General features: G+C 29.7%; 1 protein-coding gene and 1 long non-coding RNA gene across 3 annotated transcripts; both read right to left on the bottom strand.

Moving 5' to 3' along the window:
- Window positions 1-294: 294 nt before the first annotated feature.
- LOC132725074 (uncharacterized) lies at window positions 295-4,200 on the bottom strand. The gene is made up of 3 exons (XR_009625000.1): window positions 4,102-4,200; window positions 2,926-3,030; window positions 295-1,211 (listed from the first exon to the last, which is right to left on the bottom strand). It is a non-coding gene; the product is annotated as an uncharacterized LOC132725074 (long non-coding RNA).
- A 109-nt stretch (window positions 4,201-4,309) lies between these two features.
- On the bottom strand, window positions 4,310-14,336 carry LOC132725082 (deoxynucleoside triphosphate triphosphohydrolase SAMHD1-like). Of its 2 annotated transcripts, none has more exons than XM_060710084.1 (11): window positions 14,195-14,336; window positions 11,976-12,073; window positions 10,822-10,982; window positions 10,008-10,123; window positions 9,570-9,634; window positions 7,380-7,556; window positions 7,003-7,050; window positions 6,387-6,557; window positions 5,766-5,857; window positions 4,936-4,989; window positions 4,310-4,668 (listed from the first exon to the last, which is right to left on the bottom strand). In XM_060710084.1, exons 2-11 carry the CDS (start codon window positions 12,063-12,065, stop codon window positions 4,416-4,418), a joined length of 1,227 nt encoding a protein of 408 aa, XP_060566067.1. In that variant the 5' UTR covers window positions 12,066-12,073; window positions 14,195-14,336; the 3' UTR covers window positions 4,310-4,415. The 2 variants fall into 2 exon arrangements, with proteins under 2 accessions (XP_060566067.1, XP_060566068.1); XM_060710085.1 differs by lacking the exon at window positions 14,195-14,336 and adding an exon at window positions 12,436-12,547.

The following is a 14,336-nucleotide window of genomic DNA, read 5'->3' as shown; positions in this document are numbered from 1 at the left end:
AGTCAATAATATTCCTGTTTACTGTACAATTTCAGTGTTTTGATGACATTTGTATCAGACGAGATTGATATACATTTGATGGGGTAATGCTTAAACACTAAACATTATATCAGAATAGCTCTACATAGCAGTTACTTAGAGGTCAATAAATTAAGCTGTACAGTACAGTACACATATTGTACACACAAGTTATCTTAGTATAGATCTATGTGTTATAAAGTTTAAACTCATTACAAGAGAACACTTGATATGTAAAACTTTTATTATTACGTAAATTAATATTACACAAACAAAATTTTAAAAAGCAAAAATCAATTTTGATGTGTTGACATTATGTTTAGATCTAGTTTTTCTAAATTATTGAATTTAAAAATGAACATTTTCATCAACAAAACGATAAATCTTATTAGAGATAAAGATATTAGTCTGATATAAAGATATAAACAGAATTTTAATAAAATGGTCATACAATCATACATACATGTGAGTACATTCATTTTAAAATTGAAATTTAATCGGCCCACTGAACATAAGTACGTGCACAAACTGAAACTATGACGTCATATTTTACGTCATTAAAAACATCTAGCTGTAAAAGTGAAAGTAGGTTTTTAGCACGAATAGCTAGATTTTATGTAAGAACTGAAGCGTATTTTGCACTAACAAAGTCTTATTTAAATAAAAAAAAATCAAATACGACAAATACATACTGAGAAAATGAAAATAAAACTTGCTTCTTGATTCTATTCTACTTTGTATACACACAAGGGAAGCAACTGTACAGAAGAAATCTGCTTAAGACAGGAATTTCTACGAAACAAATATGTTTATATCAAAGTAGATCTAATTAAAAAAATGCTCTACTATTAGACCTATCAAGTGTATAAAAGACACTAATACACGTCAAAGACGAGCCAAAAAGGGATAATCGGCCCTGTAATGAATAATGTCCTTGGGCTGAAGTCCTCGGGGCCATTATTAACTTAGCGGGCCGATTATCACATTCCGGTCCTACTCTGTCGTGTATTAATCTCTTATTATATAGTGTTACGTCTCCTTCATAAATACTTATTTTGATATTTTATAACTGCTTTCCGGATTTTTGTTTTATCGCTTTGAGCCGGTTCATCTATCTGATTTTCTTCCGTCCTTGGTTTACAGTAGAAACGGACGATAACTTCCTCGAATGTCTTGGGTAAGAGGTAAGATACCTAAATATATAAAATAAACAGCATTGCATGTGATAACGAAATATTATACAGTTCGCATTAAAAGTGGACATATGACAAGGGAAAACAAGTTAAATGTTGATGCTGCATATCAAAGATGCCAGTAATTGGTAATGTGCAAAATCAGCCCTGACTATTGTTCATTATAACAATTGATTATCCGAAGCACTAATCAATTTTCTTCATATTCATGGTATGTGCTTGTTGTTTAATAATTAAGTTGCATATTTTTGTGAAAAAGTAGAACCTATTGCATAAATTCACAAAGTAATGTCATGTCTGAAATTCTGTAATGTTCGTCTGTTGCGACAAAGATTGAAAGGTCTGGTGGAAGCAAAATAAATTGAATAAGAAGTAAAAATTAAATGATTTGTAAACTTAAAATAAATTCAAGACATAGATAGAGATTAATAGAATCTATCATTGGGTTAGATAAAGGACAAGGGAATCCCAACCCGAGGGTGATCTGTTCAATCGGGAACGAGCCTTGGCGAGTTCTCCATGGAACCGATTGCCAGAAGGTTGGGATTTCCATTGTCCTCTATCTTACCCAATGATTGACTATTTTTTATGTCTGTAACATTAAATAATAATTAAGAATAAATTGTAAAATATAATCAATTCTTTGTTACGTATTGTTTACTTATTTATAAAAGATTAAACTACTTGAGTAAACACAAGATTGCATATTTGCTTTAAATTTAGAACCGTTAAATGTAATAAAAAATCTAGGCAAAAGAGAACATTCGTCACAGAATCCTTCCAAATAACCTTTTGCAAATATGTGTGATACATTTTAAAACAAACTTATTTTGTCACTCAGTTAATCTGTTTAAAAATTAAATGTTAATTCTTTTTCATGAATAAGCAAACATTTTGCCTGTTTTGCAAAAAGTATTTCCCTTGCAACCGTAGCGCCAAAAAATCTCCGTTGCATATTTCAGTCCCTGTCCAAATTTTGTTCCCGTTATTAGAATATAGAATAACTCATTGACACGGTATTCAATAGGTAAATAAAATTAGATAATAAAAAAAGAATATGATATTCAAACATGGCACTATCACTTCAGTTAAACGTTTATTTAAATTCCTTAAAGCTCGGTGGGTGACATGTTGTAAAAGCTATTTTTATTAAAAAAATAAATTTCGAAAACATTGTGATTTTGTTAAAAAAATGCACAAGAGCAAGACTAAAATCTCCCTCATTGCTGAATAGACGAACGAAAGCGGCGTCAAACAATTTTATACCAACATCGTTTAACCTTCAACACGCTTAACACTTAAAATGGACTTGTCCATCTTTCTATCTGTTCATCAATTTTAGGCAAAATTTAAAAATAAGACTGACTGAATGGCGACCAGTGCAGACAATGATCAGACAGCACGTGTATGTCAGCTAATCTTGGTCTGCACTGGTTGCGTCATCACCAGCAGGATAAGGTTATAAATTTCTCTATATGTTTATTGTTAGAAAACTACTTGGACATTCAAATTGAAATTAATATATTTTTTTATCAAAATCAGTCAGTTATTTACACTTATAATGAGTCATTTATAAGTAATCACTCAGAAAGAAATGTTATTTTTGTGTACTTGAGTTTATTATTTGCCTCGTTTCTTAAAAAATAAGAATTCTACAAGTCCATTCTTCTGTCGATGCAGCATAAGAATATGAATGATTGAATTGAGTACATACTTGTTTCCGCTCAAACTGTATTCCTTTATTCGGCTCATCCTTAGTGTAAAATTGTATTTTTTCCAAAGGATCCTGCTCTTTCATTCCGTAGTCTAATCTTACAACCTTCAATTATTCACAAAAGTGCACAATTTTGTTGTTGAATATTTGCCGAAATCAATGAAAAAATGCCATACAATACACGAATGTTGCATACTCGGTCCGATTGCGGTTGTTTACTATGAACAATTGCAACATCATTCAAAACTTCAAACATCAGCGCTTTAGCAGTATTCAATTTTAGATAATAAATGTTCCCGTAGGGGAAGAAATATCTAACACTATTAAAATGAAATTGGGAGCAATTGTTACAGCTATTCAAAAGCACAAAAGACATTATAAAGATATCTTGCAGAGCCAAGTAAGGTTTTCGTCAATTTAAAGCTTATTAAATCATTTATAATGAATTAACACGAATAAAATCACCAAAGCAACAAAGAATATAAACATTTTACGGCTGAAAGCCTGCCTAAAAGATGTACCTTTTTAATGAAATTATATTCATGTATCACTTTATTCAGTAAAGGCTTCTGAGGATGTTTCAAATTTCCAAATTATACCAATACGTGTTAAATGTTGAATACTGCTTAAGCAGGTGCTAGGTTGGCGGTAACTTGCACTTTCCATTACCGTCCATAAACAGGCTCAATCAAACCGAGCCTGCAACATTTTCAATTTTGTCGATTTGAGCGTCTTTAGGGATTCTTTATTTCTCTCTATTCAGTTAATGCGATTTCTTTTCCAAGCACAGCCATAGTGTCATTATGCTCATATTTTTGCTGTCCAGTTTAGCGGAAGAAATAACTTTGAGTTATTATTTTAAAAGATTGTTTTTTATAATCCTGATCAAGATTTTAATGATAAATGTTTAGGATAGAAAATAAGAAAAAGGTTTTCCCACTCTTTATAAAAATCAAACGCTACCACTGCATTCTGAACGATATTTATATAAATTAAGATATATAACTGAAGACAATAAAGACCAAACATGAAGTTATTACATGAAGTTATTTTAAGTTTTACGTGGTCATTCACCATTTTAATTTAAATGGGCATATTGTCACGTACGCTTTGATGATGTCGACCAAACAAGATTTTGTTTATAAAAAATTTTTGAGTAATGAAGGTTTCACTCACATCATATTCTATCAGGTCTTTAACAGAGTCATTATCTGGTCGTAGAAACTTGTCTATGCGTTTCTTAACCTTGTTTAAATCATACTTCTTTGTCTAAATAATGAATAAAAATTATACATCTTAACGTCTTAATTAAAATAAATAATGAATAAGATTGACAATTGTTCATTGTCAAAGATGATTATTTTAGACACAACTTTAATGATGATTAAGCATTATATATAAAATCATGCATTTTATTTTCTTCAGATAATTTTCTTAAATACAAATTTAAATCTATTTATGCATAATAGAGAGTAGGCTTTCAGAATAAACTATATTTCTTTAATTAATAAACTAGGATAAAAAATATTGATAACTACGTTGTTTACCGGAATGTGCAATTCTGTAACAAACTTGTAAAGATTCCTCTTGTAAATGTTGTCGAGTATTTTCTTAGCCTTAGTAGGATCCCCGCTTCCAGGCTTTTTGAATGGTGTAACACTTAATAGAGGATTTAAAATGGTAAGGATCATGTCATCTGTCAAAAGTGTAAACGCTTTCGTGTCGTCAACTGCATCTGAAATGCTACAAATTCGCTACATTCACTATGTTCTAAATTAGAGTGAAGATTTATACTAGTTAGCTAAATATCGATGTTTTTGTTCGTATGAAATTTGTCAAAAATGTACCATATCTTGATATTGTATCACTAAACTGTCTTTGCTAGTCTTTTGGGAACAAAGTATATCACAGATATTCGAATTCTAAATTTGTTCGTGATTCCGTCAAAATTGAAAATCAGTAGAATCTTGTAATCTTTCATTAAATATATCCTTAAACTTTATATTTTACCTCTTTCCAGCAATTTCAATTTTGTCATTTGCATCCTTAAGGGCGTCATAAATCCTAAAAATTAAATGCAATTTTGCATTATATAATCCTGAAAATTAAATGTAATTTTGACTTATATTACTAATTTATAACACTGACTTCGCAAATCTCGCTTAACATAACGATGTTTACACCATAGCTGTATAAATAGGGACACTATTATGCATTGATTGAATATTTTGTGGTTATTTTCCTTCCACAAATTCATGAAGTATTAACATTTTCATTACATCTATATGTTATTAATTTCTACCCCGATGTCTTAAATAATTCATTTTTATTTAGCGCAACAAAATCGTTTTGTTTTTATATCTTCAATCATAAGATAATTGTCGTATATTTTATAGGGGAAGAAAAGGAAAAAAACTAACATGAATACAACAAATAGATGAACTTTGTGTAGCAATTCTTCAAAAAAGGTAGACATGAAAATGATATATATTGCTAAAGTAGACATTTACCTTTCCTTGACTTAAATGTATAAAGCAAAAAACCAGTAAATATCTTATGTTATAGATTTTGTAGTTCACTTGAATTTGAGAAGTTACATTAAATCATGTTAAACACATTAACTGAAACACACTTCTAATGTAACACTTTTCAAGAATTCATTCTTACGCTAAAAATGGTTTTATCATTTTCTAATATCATTTATCCATGACAGATGAGCAGTTCAACATGTGGAATAACATGTATAAAGATAACCCTTATATCCAAAGAACATAAAAAAGGCAGGTAATGCTATAGAAATGTCTTTCAGTGTTTTAACATATGTAATCATGTATACGAACATCATGCCGATAGCAGAGTGTGTCTTATGTTGATATGCCTGTCTGTATAGAGTCATCCTGGTGTAAAACATGCTGATCAAACCATGTGCTTCCTTCAAAGATAAAATTAAGTTTGCTATGTAAAAAACATATACATCCTTATCATTATCTGTCATTGTTTGCTTATTGACCGTTCAAGAAAGAAACAATTACGTGACCTGTTGAGACACATAATAAATGCTTTCTGATAAACATGAGTAAAATAAAAATTTCATAAGATTGCTTTTTATCCAGAAGGCATTTTATTTGTTGATGATGAGAGAGTTTGTCCATTTCATCATCTTGACTTGAATGTATGTGTATCAGAAGACTTTTGTTCTACACTCGCGAAATCTATAAGTAATCTGTATCACTGTGATCTTATTAGTGTTAAACATAACAAATTTTAGAGAGTATATATTTATTTACTTATCAATTCAATTTATCTCGGCTTACAATGCAATCACACAATATTAACCCTTTTCCTTTAACAAATCTTTTTCTTATTTTTCATTTATCATAAGTTTAGGCGATTGAATCTAAGGACTTATCATCAGTTGCTGTTTTTGCGCTAATTAAGTACAAACAAAACAAAATTATCACCTTTTCCCTGTAACATATTTGTTTCCTCTCTAAACCGTCGCATTTCAAAACCCGTGCAGTAGCGAAACATCTATTGTAGTCGAAATTTATCTTTAGTCCCAACATGTAGCTATCACGTGCTAGATAGTCCCACCTATCTACATCAATTCCGTTTCTTCCGTTAGCTACAATCTAATAATTCAAAACAATTTCATTTCTGCTTTTTATTAATGGTCTTCCTTTAATAAGTCATTTAAAATGATGCAAAAATACAAATATAGATATTGTGAAATATAATCATTTTCTATAGTAAATCGGCTGTTACATTTCCCCCATTTATATTTCAATTCCCTGACAATCCGAGTCTTTTTTACAAATAAATTTCAATGTAATGACATATCCATTTGGATTTTACTATGGGGACAATACTTTAGATGCTTATTCTATTTGTGGTCGATAACCATTGGTTCTGATAAAATACAAAACTTTATATATTCTGAATCATTTGATTTGGTCTTAGGGTTTAGACATTGATTGTTTATAGCTATTGCATAACTATGTGTCCGCCAGTAACATTAACAATAACAAAATATTAAAATCACATATCATCCCATATATATGAAAAGATATACATTACCTCATACATATAGCTTTTGTTTTCCTCTCTACCCTTGTATGGCCACGACTGAAACATATTTTCTTTAAAATAACATGAACAGCAAAAGCTGACATATGTTATTAATTTTGAAGCTGTTATAAATCATTATGCAACATAAGATTATATATTATTCACACAATCGTGAAAGAGTTCCATGAAACCACAATAAAAATAGTACTCATTCTCAGATATTTTCTAAATAAGAACTTTATTTGCAAACATAGAGACGAGTACAAATACAAATTTAAGATGCGTTTCATATATTTAACCGAAATATTCAAGCATCTTCATGGTGTTTTTGTTCAATAGATCTTAACAGGAATAAGCATGAATTTCAAAGAACAGAATTTATATACGCCTTGTTGCTCCAATTGTCTGGGTACATCGATCATTTCTTTGATAAATGTAAAATCATCTTCTGTGAACTCTCTTAAGCCTTGTATGTTACATTCTCCTAAAATCCTCTGAATATCCTCTTTAAGTACGGTACTCTCCAACATATCATCAAACATTTTTCTTGCCATGGCTTGATGCTGTTAAATGGAACATATTTTTTTTCTGTTTGTTACTTGATGCTTGGGGATATTTTGGGGATTTTATCTCGTATTATGATAATTATTTACATTCATGACTTTTTAATTTTTAAGACCAAATGCTTAAATTAAAATAATATTACGAAAATATAGCAATTAAAACACACATCAAATAGTAGCTATTGAAGAAAACAGTATTCTTCCACATAACAATAATGAGCATATCAGATATGATTATGGTTTTGTTGTGGTGATTAAAAATATTGTTAATAAGTGTTTCTAAAAATGGAAGCAGGCATTTATCCCACTTGGCACCATTGTTGTGGTGTTGAAAATTAAAAGCCTTATGTTTTTTTATAAATAGAATTAGTTACTTATTACCTAATGTTTTTAGTTTGCTTAGGAGTACTTTTTAATGGGATAAATTTAATTGTTAGTATGACACCACCCTTTGAATGCAAAGGGAAATAAAACACAAATTTGAATAAATTTAAATTAACCAAATTTTTAATGAACTTAGTTTTTATTTACACTTAACTAAAAGTTACTTAAAACAAAACAAGTTGAAAAAATGTACTTTAATATGAACTGTTTGTAATTAACCAAAAATATGATGATTAAAATTAACTAGTAAATAAAAGATTTAAACCAGTTGAAAGTTGTTTAAACTGTTATAAATGAAATATGAAAAGTAACCGTAATGATTTTGTGCTGTTGAATAGTAGCAAGCCTTGTTTTAATATGTATTAACAAAAATAAAGATTTAATAATTTCAGATGGCTGCCACTTAAACAAAGAAAAGATATTAATTAATTTTAATTAATTTTGTGAAAAGAACTTACAAAAATTACTTACAAATTAATTAAAATATTTTAGAGAATTTAGATAATTTTTAAGATTTATTTAAATGCCAAAGTGCCTAAAATAAATTAAATAATTAATTAATTAACCTTAGAGAGCTTTAAGAGATGTTACATTTCCAAAAAAATAGCAGCAGAATGTCAATTTTTATTATAATTATTATTTTTAATGCGTTTTATTAAGGTAGCCGCCGGAAAATCCATATGGGCGACCGTACACTCAAGTCGGACCATCCTAGAGTGTCCCGCCGAGATTTTTTCGTCGATTTTTTCCCAGCTTATTTTGGTGGAAAGACCCCAGTTGCCCCTCCGGGCATTATTTCAGACACGAGCGGGCACCCGGGTAGAACCACCGACCTTCCGTAAGCCAGCTGGATGGTTCCTCACATGAAAGATTTCGACCCAAGTGAAGATCGAACCTACAGCGGTGAGGGACCAGTGATCTCAAGTCAGCGACCTTAACCACTCGGCCCCGGAGGCCCTCTAATGACAAATTTGTGTAAAGTGCCTATATTTATGCACACTACTGGGAACCAGAACTTTGTGTGGAACCAGTAAAATGCAGACCTGCTCTGATTGGTCAATGAATTTTAGCCAATCAGAGCTTATTGGGGCTTTACATAACTATTCTAAAAATAAATAATGATTCATGGAAAATTTTGCAACAGTATCAATTAACCATAATTATAAAAATAATAAAATTTTGCAAAATATTTGTAACAATAATACTAGTAACTATAATCAACTAAACATATTTACAAACATATATAAATTATGCAAATGCTAAATTAACAATATGTATTTTACTAAGTTTAAAGTCCAGTATAAGTAAAAGTAGAAACATTCTATGTATATTTTATGTAAAGAGTCTTAGGCCATGCTAAGTTACTGTTAAAGAATGTATCAATAAGTTCTACAAACTATAATTAACATTAAACTAATAAATAATAAGAATAAAGTGTCTATGAAACAATACATGTTTATTATAATTAAACTTTAAAATAAACTTAAATCTAAGTTAAAGTCTTTAATATTTCTTAAAAATATTCTTTAAAATTATACATGTTATACTTTTTAAGTAATATTATACAACATTATGTAATGATTATGTAAGCTGTTGTAAGTGGAATCCATCTTTACAACAGTTTATTACCTTAAACTCCTTTTCTACCGAAGGCATAAACCTTTTTTCAAATACATGCGAGAACGGTCCTTGGCCTGTATGCAAATAAAACAGTATATTAAGGAAATACATGGAATACTTGCATTTCTTGCTTAATCTTATATAAATTCAAAATGTTTAAATGAGCAACAGTATAAAGCTATATTGAAAAGTTATATTAACGACCTATTACGATAATGACTTTGGAAAGGTTCACTTATATAGCACAGTCATTTCACATCACAATGATTGTCAATAGTGTCCTATTCAAGTTGTTAAACAGAAGTAAAAAAACAAACAACAAAACAGTAAAAAAACCTGGAGAATATTCGCTCGTTTTTGTAGTATCAAATGAGAGAAGGGCAATTTAAAGTATACTTTGATGTTACAAAAGCTTATTTACAACGTATAAACGAAAAGAAGACCTACCTAGATCATGACAAAGTCCTGCTATTTCCACACACAGAATGTCCCTCTCTGAAATGTTTTCTTCTGGTTGCTGTTCTTTGATAGTTTTTAAAAGTTTCCCTGCCAGATAACTTACCCTGAAACACGATTTTATCCATAGTTATAGAAATTAATGGAATATTTTATATACTTCAAATTTTTAACGAGGTATTTTAATTTCTTTACTTGTTAAACATTATAACATGTTTAAAAGGTTTCATGTGGAGAAAAGCTTTGATAATTTAAACAGATATATAATTCATGTATGTGGGGATCATTTTGTATACAAAAGGCAGGTAATCCAGAATTGCACGCAATTTCAAATTTGTCTTTTATTTTATTTTAACTTTTTATTCAACACAGTTCCATTTATTTATTTTATTTCAAAATTGTTCTAAAACATCTATATTAAGAATATAGTTTACAATAATCGATCAATAGCCGAAGGTAGTCTCTATCATCTATATGTGACTCCCTTAATATACCAATTTGAAACTACCATGTTTTTATCAATAAAATTACTATACAACTTTGATTTACCAATCATGTACGGTTTTTACAGATCACGTGCTTCTTCATACTTTAAACAATCAAAATAATTGTAATATATATGCGGGCTGTGAAGACTGTCATTGAATGTACAGGATAAGACTTAACATCTAAAGGTTCTTTTGACTTTTATTAATTTTATTTTCAAAAGTGGTATTATTTTGTGATTACGTTCACTGGTAAACGATTATATTTAACATTATACATGTATGTATCAGTCTAAAAATCCTTCCGAAAATATACTTACCCTATAGAGTGTTCAAACCTATTATGACTTGCTCCAGGATATACCATGTAGCATGCGTCTAGCTGTTTGATGTGTCTCAGCCGCTGAAACTGAGGCGTATCCATTATGCGGACGCAAACAGGGTGTATTTCCATTGTCCCATGAATTGGATCGTTGAATATCTAGCGAAAGAAAAATAAGTTTGCATCCTTTTATTGTATCTGATCTAATTTTTGTCAAAATTTTGCGTAACCGCTTTAGGAACAGCAATCCTTTTTATTATTTTTGAATAAACTATAAATTGCATCTTCTAAACTAATGTTTGGGAATTGGCTGGCATTGACTTATTGCCATTGACTTGAAAACAAAAAATGCATTCAGGTTGCTAATATGTTTACCGTTATAAATAGAGTACGCACAGAAAATTGGTGAATTAATATTTTCTCCGAAAATTCGTAGACACTAGTTGTAGACCTTATCAAGCATTAAAGAAAAAGGAACCGAAAGTAATTGATGGTGTGCCTATCACTTAAGATATTTAAAATTACCTTATTTACGAATATGAATAGAAAACCATAAGAAATTCGCTTATAAATGAGCATTATATCAATAAGATAGCATATATTTTCTCCCAGCAATCATACACTAGGATTTATAAAACACCTTCCAGTATTTAATTGAATCGACACAGCGTGAAATTTGTGGGGCTTTAAATAGCACCAGCAAACGTTAAGACATACATTACACATCCACTGAGAAAGTAACATATGAATCGATCTTTTTGGACGAAAACCATTACAGAAGTGTTCATTGGTACTAATTTAAAGATTGTCTGAAATAATATTTACGCATGCTTGTTGGATTAGATTGTTAAATTTCTTTCCTTCAGTTAGAAGTTTATTATAAAAACATGTGCGGCTACTTTGCATCAAAATAAATATCTGGAAAAAAAAGTAATCGCTCGGAAGTTTATCAGCAAAATTACATGAAAATTGAAGACTCTGTTCGATTGAGTCTGTACATAATGTTTAATGACAAAATTCAACACCCCTTACGCCGCCCCCAAAGACTTGTTCACATTTCCAGCATTCTATATACAGCGCATTGTATAAATGAAAAATAATTGCGACACCTTCAGCAATATTTTTGTGCAAGTTATCCAATCGCTAATGTACCTTTCTCTTCATGAATATGTTATTTGCCGAATCAGTTTGATGTTGCTGTTCACCATTGGACGAACCTGTTTCACCTCCTTCATCTGCCATAGTTTTATCTGTAATTATAGGAAATAACATAAACATTAAGGGCAAATGATGCATTGGTTTAAGAACTTGTTATATTCTTACTACCTGAAGAAAGTATTAATATTGTAATTTTAAAATGAATTAAGTGGTAATTATTATCATAAAATAATCGAAATTGACTTATAGTATCATATCATATTCAATGTTGCGTTCTTGAGTGAGATGCTTTACATTTCAACCAGATATCTTATTTGGTGTCTTTTACCTACTTTTGCATACGCTTCCATTAGCAATAAAAGGTTATGCAACATTTATAAGTATGATATCTATAAGAATACCGGTATTACAAAGCTTGTTTTTTAAATCATCAATACTATTAAAAGTTAAATACCTGTTCATATTTCGTTTGCTGACTTTTTGGTAGTTTTATTACTTTATTCTGTTTTCATTTATTATTATTATTGACTATGTATTAATCAATCTCTTTTCGTTATATCCTATCAGAACTTTAAACTACATGTACTCTAAAGTATGTAAATCTCTCACTATAATTACAAATAAAGAACAAACCGATGTGTTTATATTATAGATAAAATTTTGTTCAAATACAAACATAAAGCATGATATATTTTGCATTGACTAATACAATGGTGGGTGCACATAATTGTACGTAGCTACATGATTACCCGGTATACTTGTCGATGCTATTGTTATTTTTTCAATCATTCTTTATAGCTACAACTGACAGTAATCCACAGATATTTTTTTTTTAATTTTTGACATGCATGTATTTGTAAACATTAAGTTTTGAGTTTTGTAAAAATTCTGTAATGATATGAAATAACATAAACATTAAAGGCACATAATGCCTTGGATTAACAACTTGTTTGACTCTTACCACCTGAAGGAAATAGTGCTGAATGTGAGAAAAAACTTGTAAAAAAGTAGCAAAATTTTAACAAAGTAGTATTTTTACTTCCATACCAAATACTAAATCAGTATAACTGTTCTAATTGCCAAACAGTAAGAGAAGGAACAGATTATTCAAGTTATTGGCCAGTGAGTAACTTGTTGGAAACTATAATGGAAAATCCGTTATAAAAATCTTTTGAAAAATTAATATAAAAGTATATCGGGACATAATGGGTCTTTAATACGTTTTATTTTATGTTTTATTTTAGATCACTAAAACACAATAGAAGTTAAATTCTAGTTTTGCTTTTAATAATTTAATTTGTTATAATATAAGAAAAATAGGCAGGGTAAATAGATACCTTGCGATATTTATTTGAAAAAAATATGGTATTGAAAAACATTCCATGTTTGCAATTTTATGCACTTTTTACTCTTAAATAAAACTATATGCATGACGAAGAAACTACAACAACAGTCCAACAATACCATATGTGTTTGCCTTAACTGTTCAAAATGGCAATACATATTGATTTCTAATGGCCAGAGTACAATGTCTAGGCTTAGTTTTATTGCATATATTTAATGTAAGATCATAGCTTATAAGTTACATTAACTTTCTGTTTAAATAACATCGGTGGAATAGTTGAATAGACTCATGCCGAAGGCAATACAAACGTGACACTAAAGGAAATGATTGAGGCTCTGATACAGAAATGGGTGAAGATTTCATTTTTACGATTTGTACGAAACTATATAAATTATGTCATTTGGGAATGAATTTAGTGATAATTATATCATAAAATAATCGTACGTGTCTGATAAAAAATTGACTTATATTATCATATCATATTCAATGTTGCGTGCTTGAGTGAGATGTTTTACATTTCAACCAGCGATCTTGTTTGGAGTCTGTTATTTTCGCATACGCTGGGGTTTGCTCGTGGATTAATTCAGTATTTGTAAATATTTGCCCTTTACTTAGTAAAAGATTTTTATTTTTCAAAAAATATTTGACCTAGAGTCATAAGATTGACAGAACAGTGGCGCGGTGGGGGCGTCCGTGTCCTATGAACATATTTCTAGTTTTAATATTAAGTTTTGTTCAATTCATACATGAAACATACGCTTCCATAGACAATAAAAGATTATACAAAATTGGTTAGTATGATATATATTTGAATACTGGTATTGCAAAATTGTTTTTTAAATCAACAATACTATTAAAATTTAAATACCTGTTTCGTAAGCTGATGTCTTTTTGACAGTTTTATTCCTTTATTCGGTTTTTATTTATTTTTATTGACTATGTATTAATGTCTCTCCGTTATATCCTATCAGAACTTTAAACTGCTTTAAAGTCTGAAATATCTCTTTATA

This window comes from Ruditapes philippinarum, unplaced genomic scaffold (genome assembly GCF_026571515.1).
Source record: "Ruditapes philippinarum isolate M1 unplaced genomic scaffold, ASM2657151v2 ctg640_1_1_1_1, whole genome shotgun sequence".
NCBI classification, from domain to species: domain Eukaryota; kingdom Metazoa; phylum Mollusca; class Bivalvia; order Venerida; family Veneridae; genus Ruditapes; species Ruditapes philippinarum.
This window is presented reverse-complemented; position numbering and strand designations above follow the sequence as displayed.

Bases quoted from the DNA above. Each gene is read 5' to 3' on its own strand.
- LOC132725082 (XM_060710084.1), bottom strand. From the start codon at position 12,065: ATGGCAGATGAAGGAGGTGAAACAGGTTCGTCCAATGGTGAACAGCAA. The intron at 4,990-5,765 runs GTTCGTATACAT...TTTAATTTTTAG, and splicing joins CACTCTGCTATCGGCATGAT to GATTTATGACGCCCTTAAGG. The intron at 4,669-4,935 runs GTAAAATATAAA...GCGAATTTGTAG, and splicing joins ATTGAAATTGCTGGAAAGAG to CATTTCAGATGCAGTTGACG.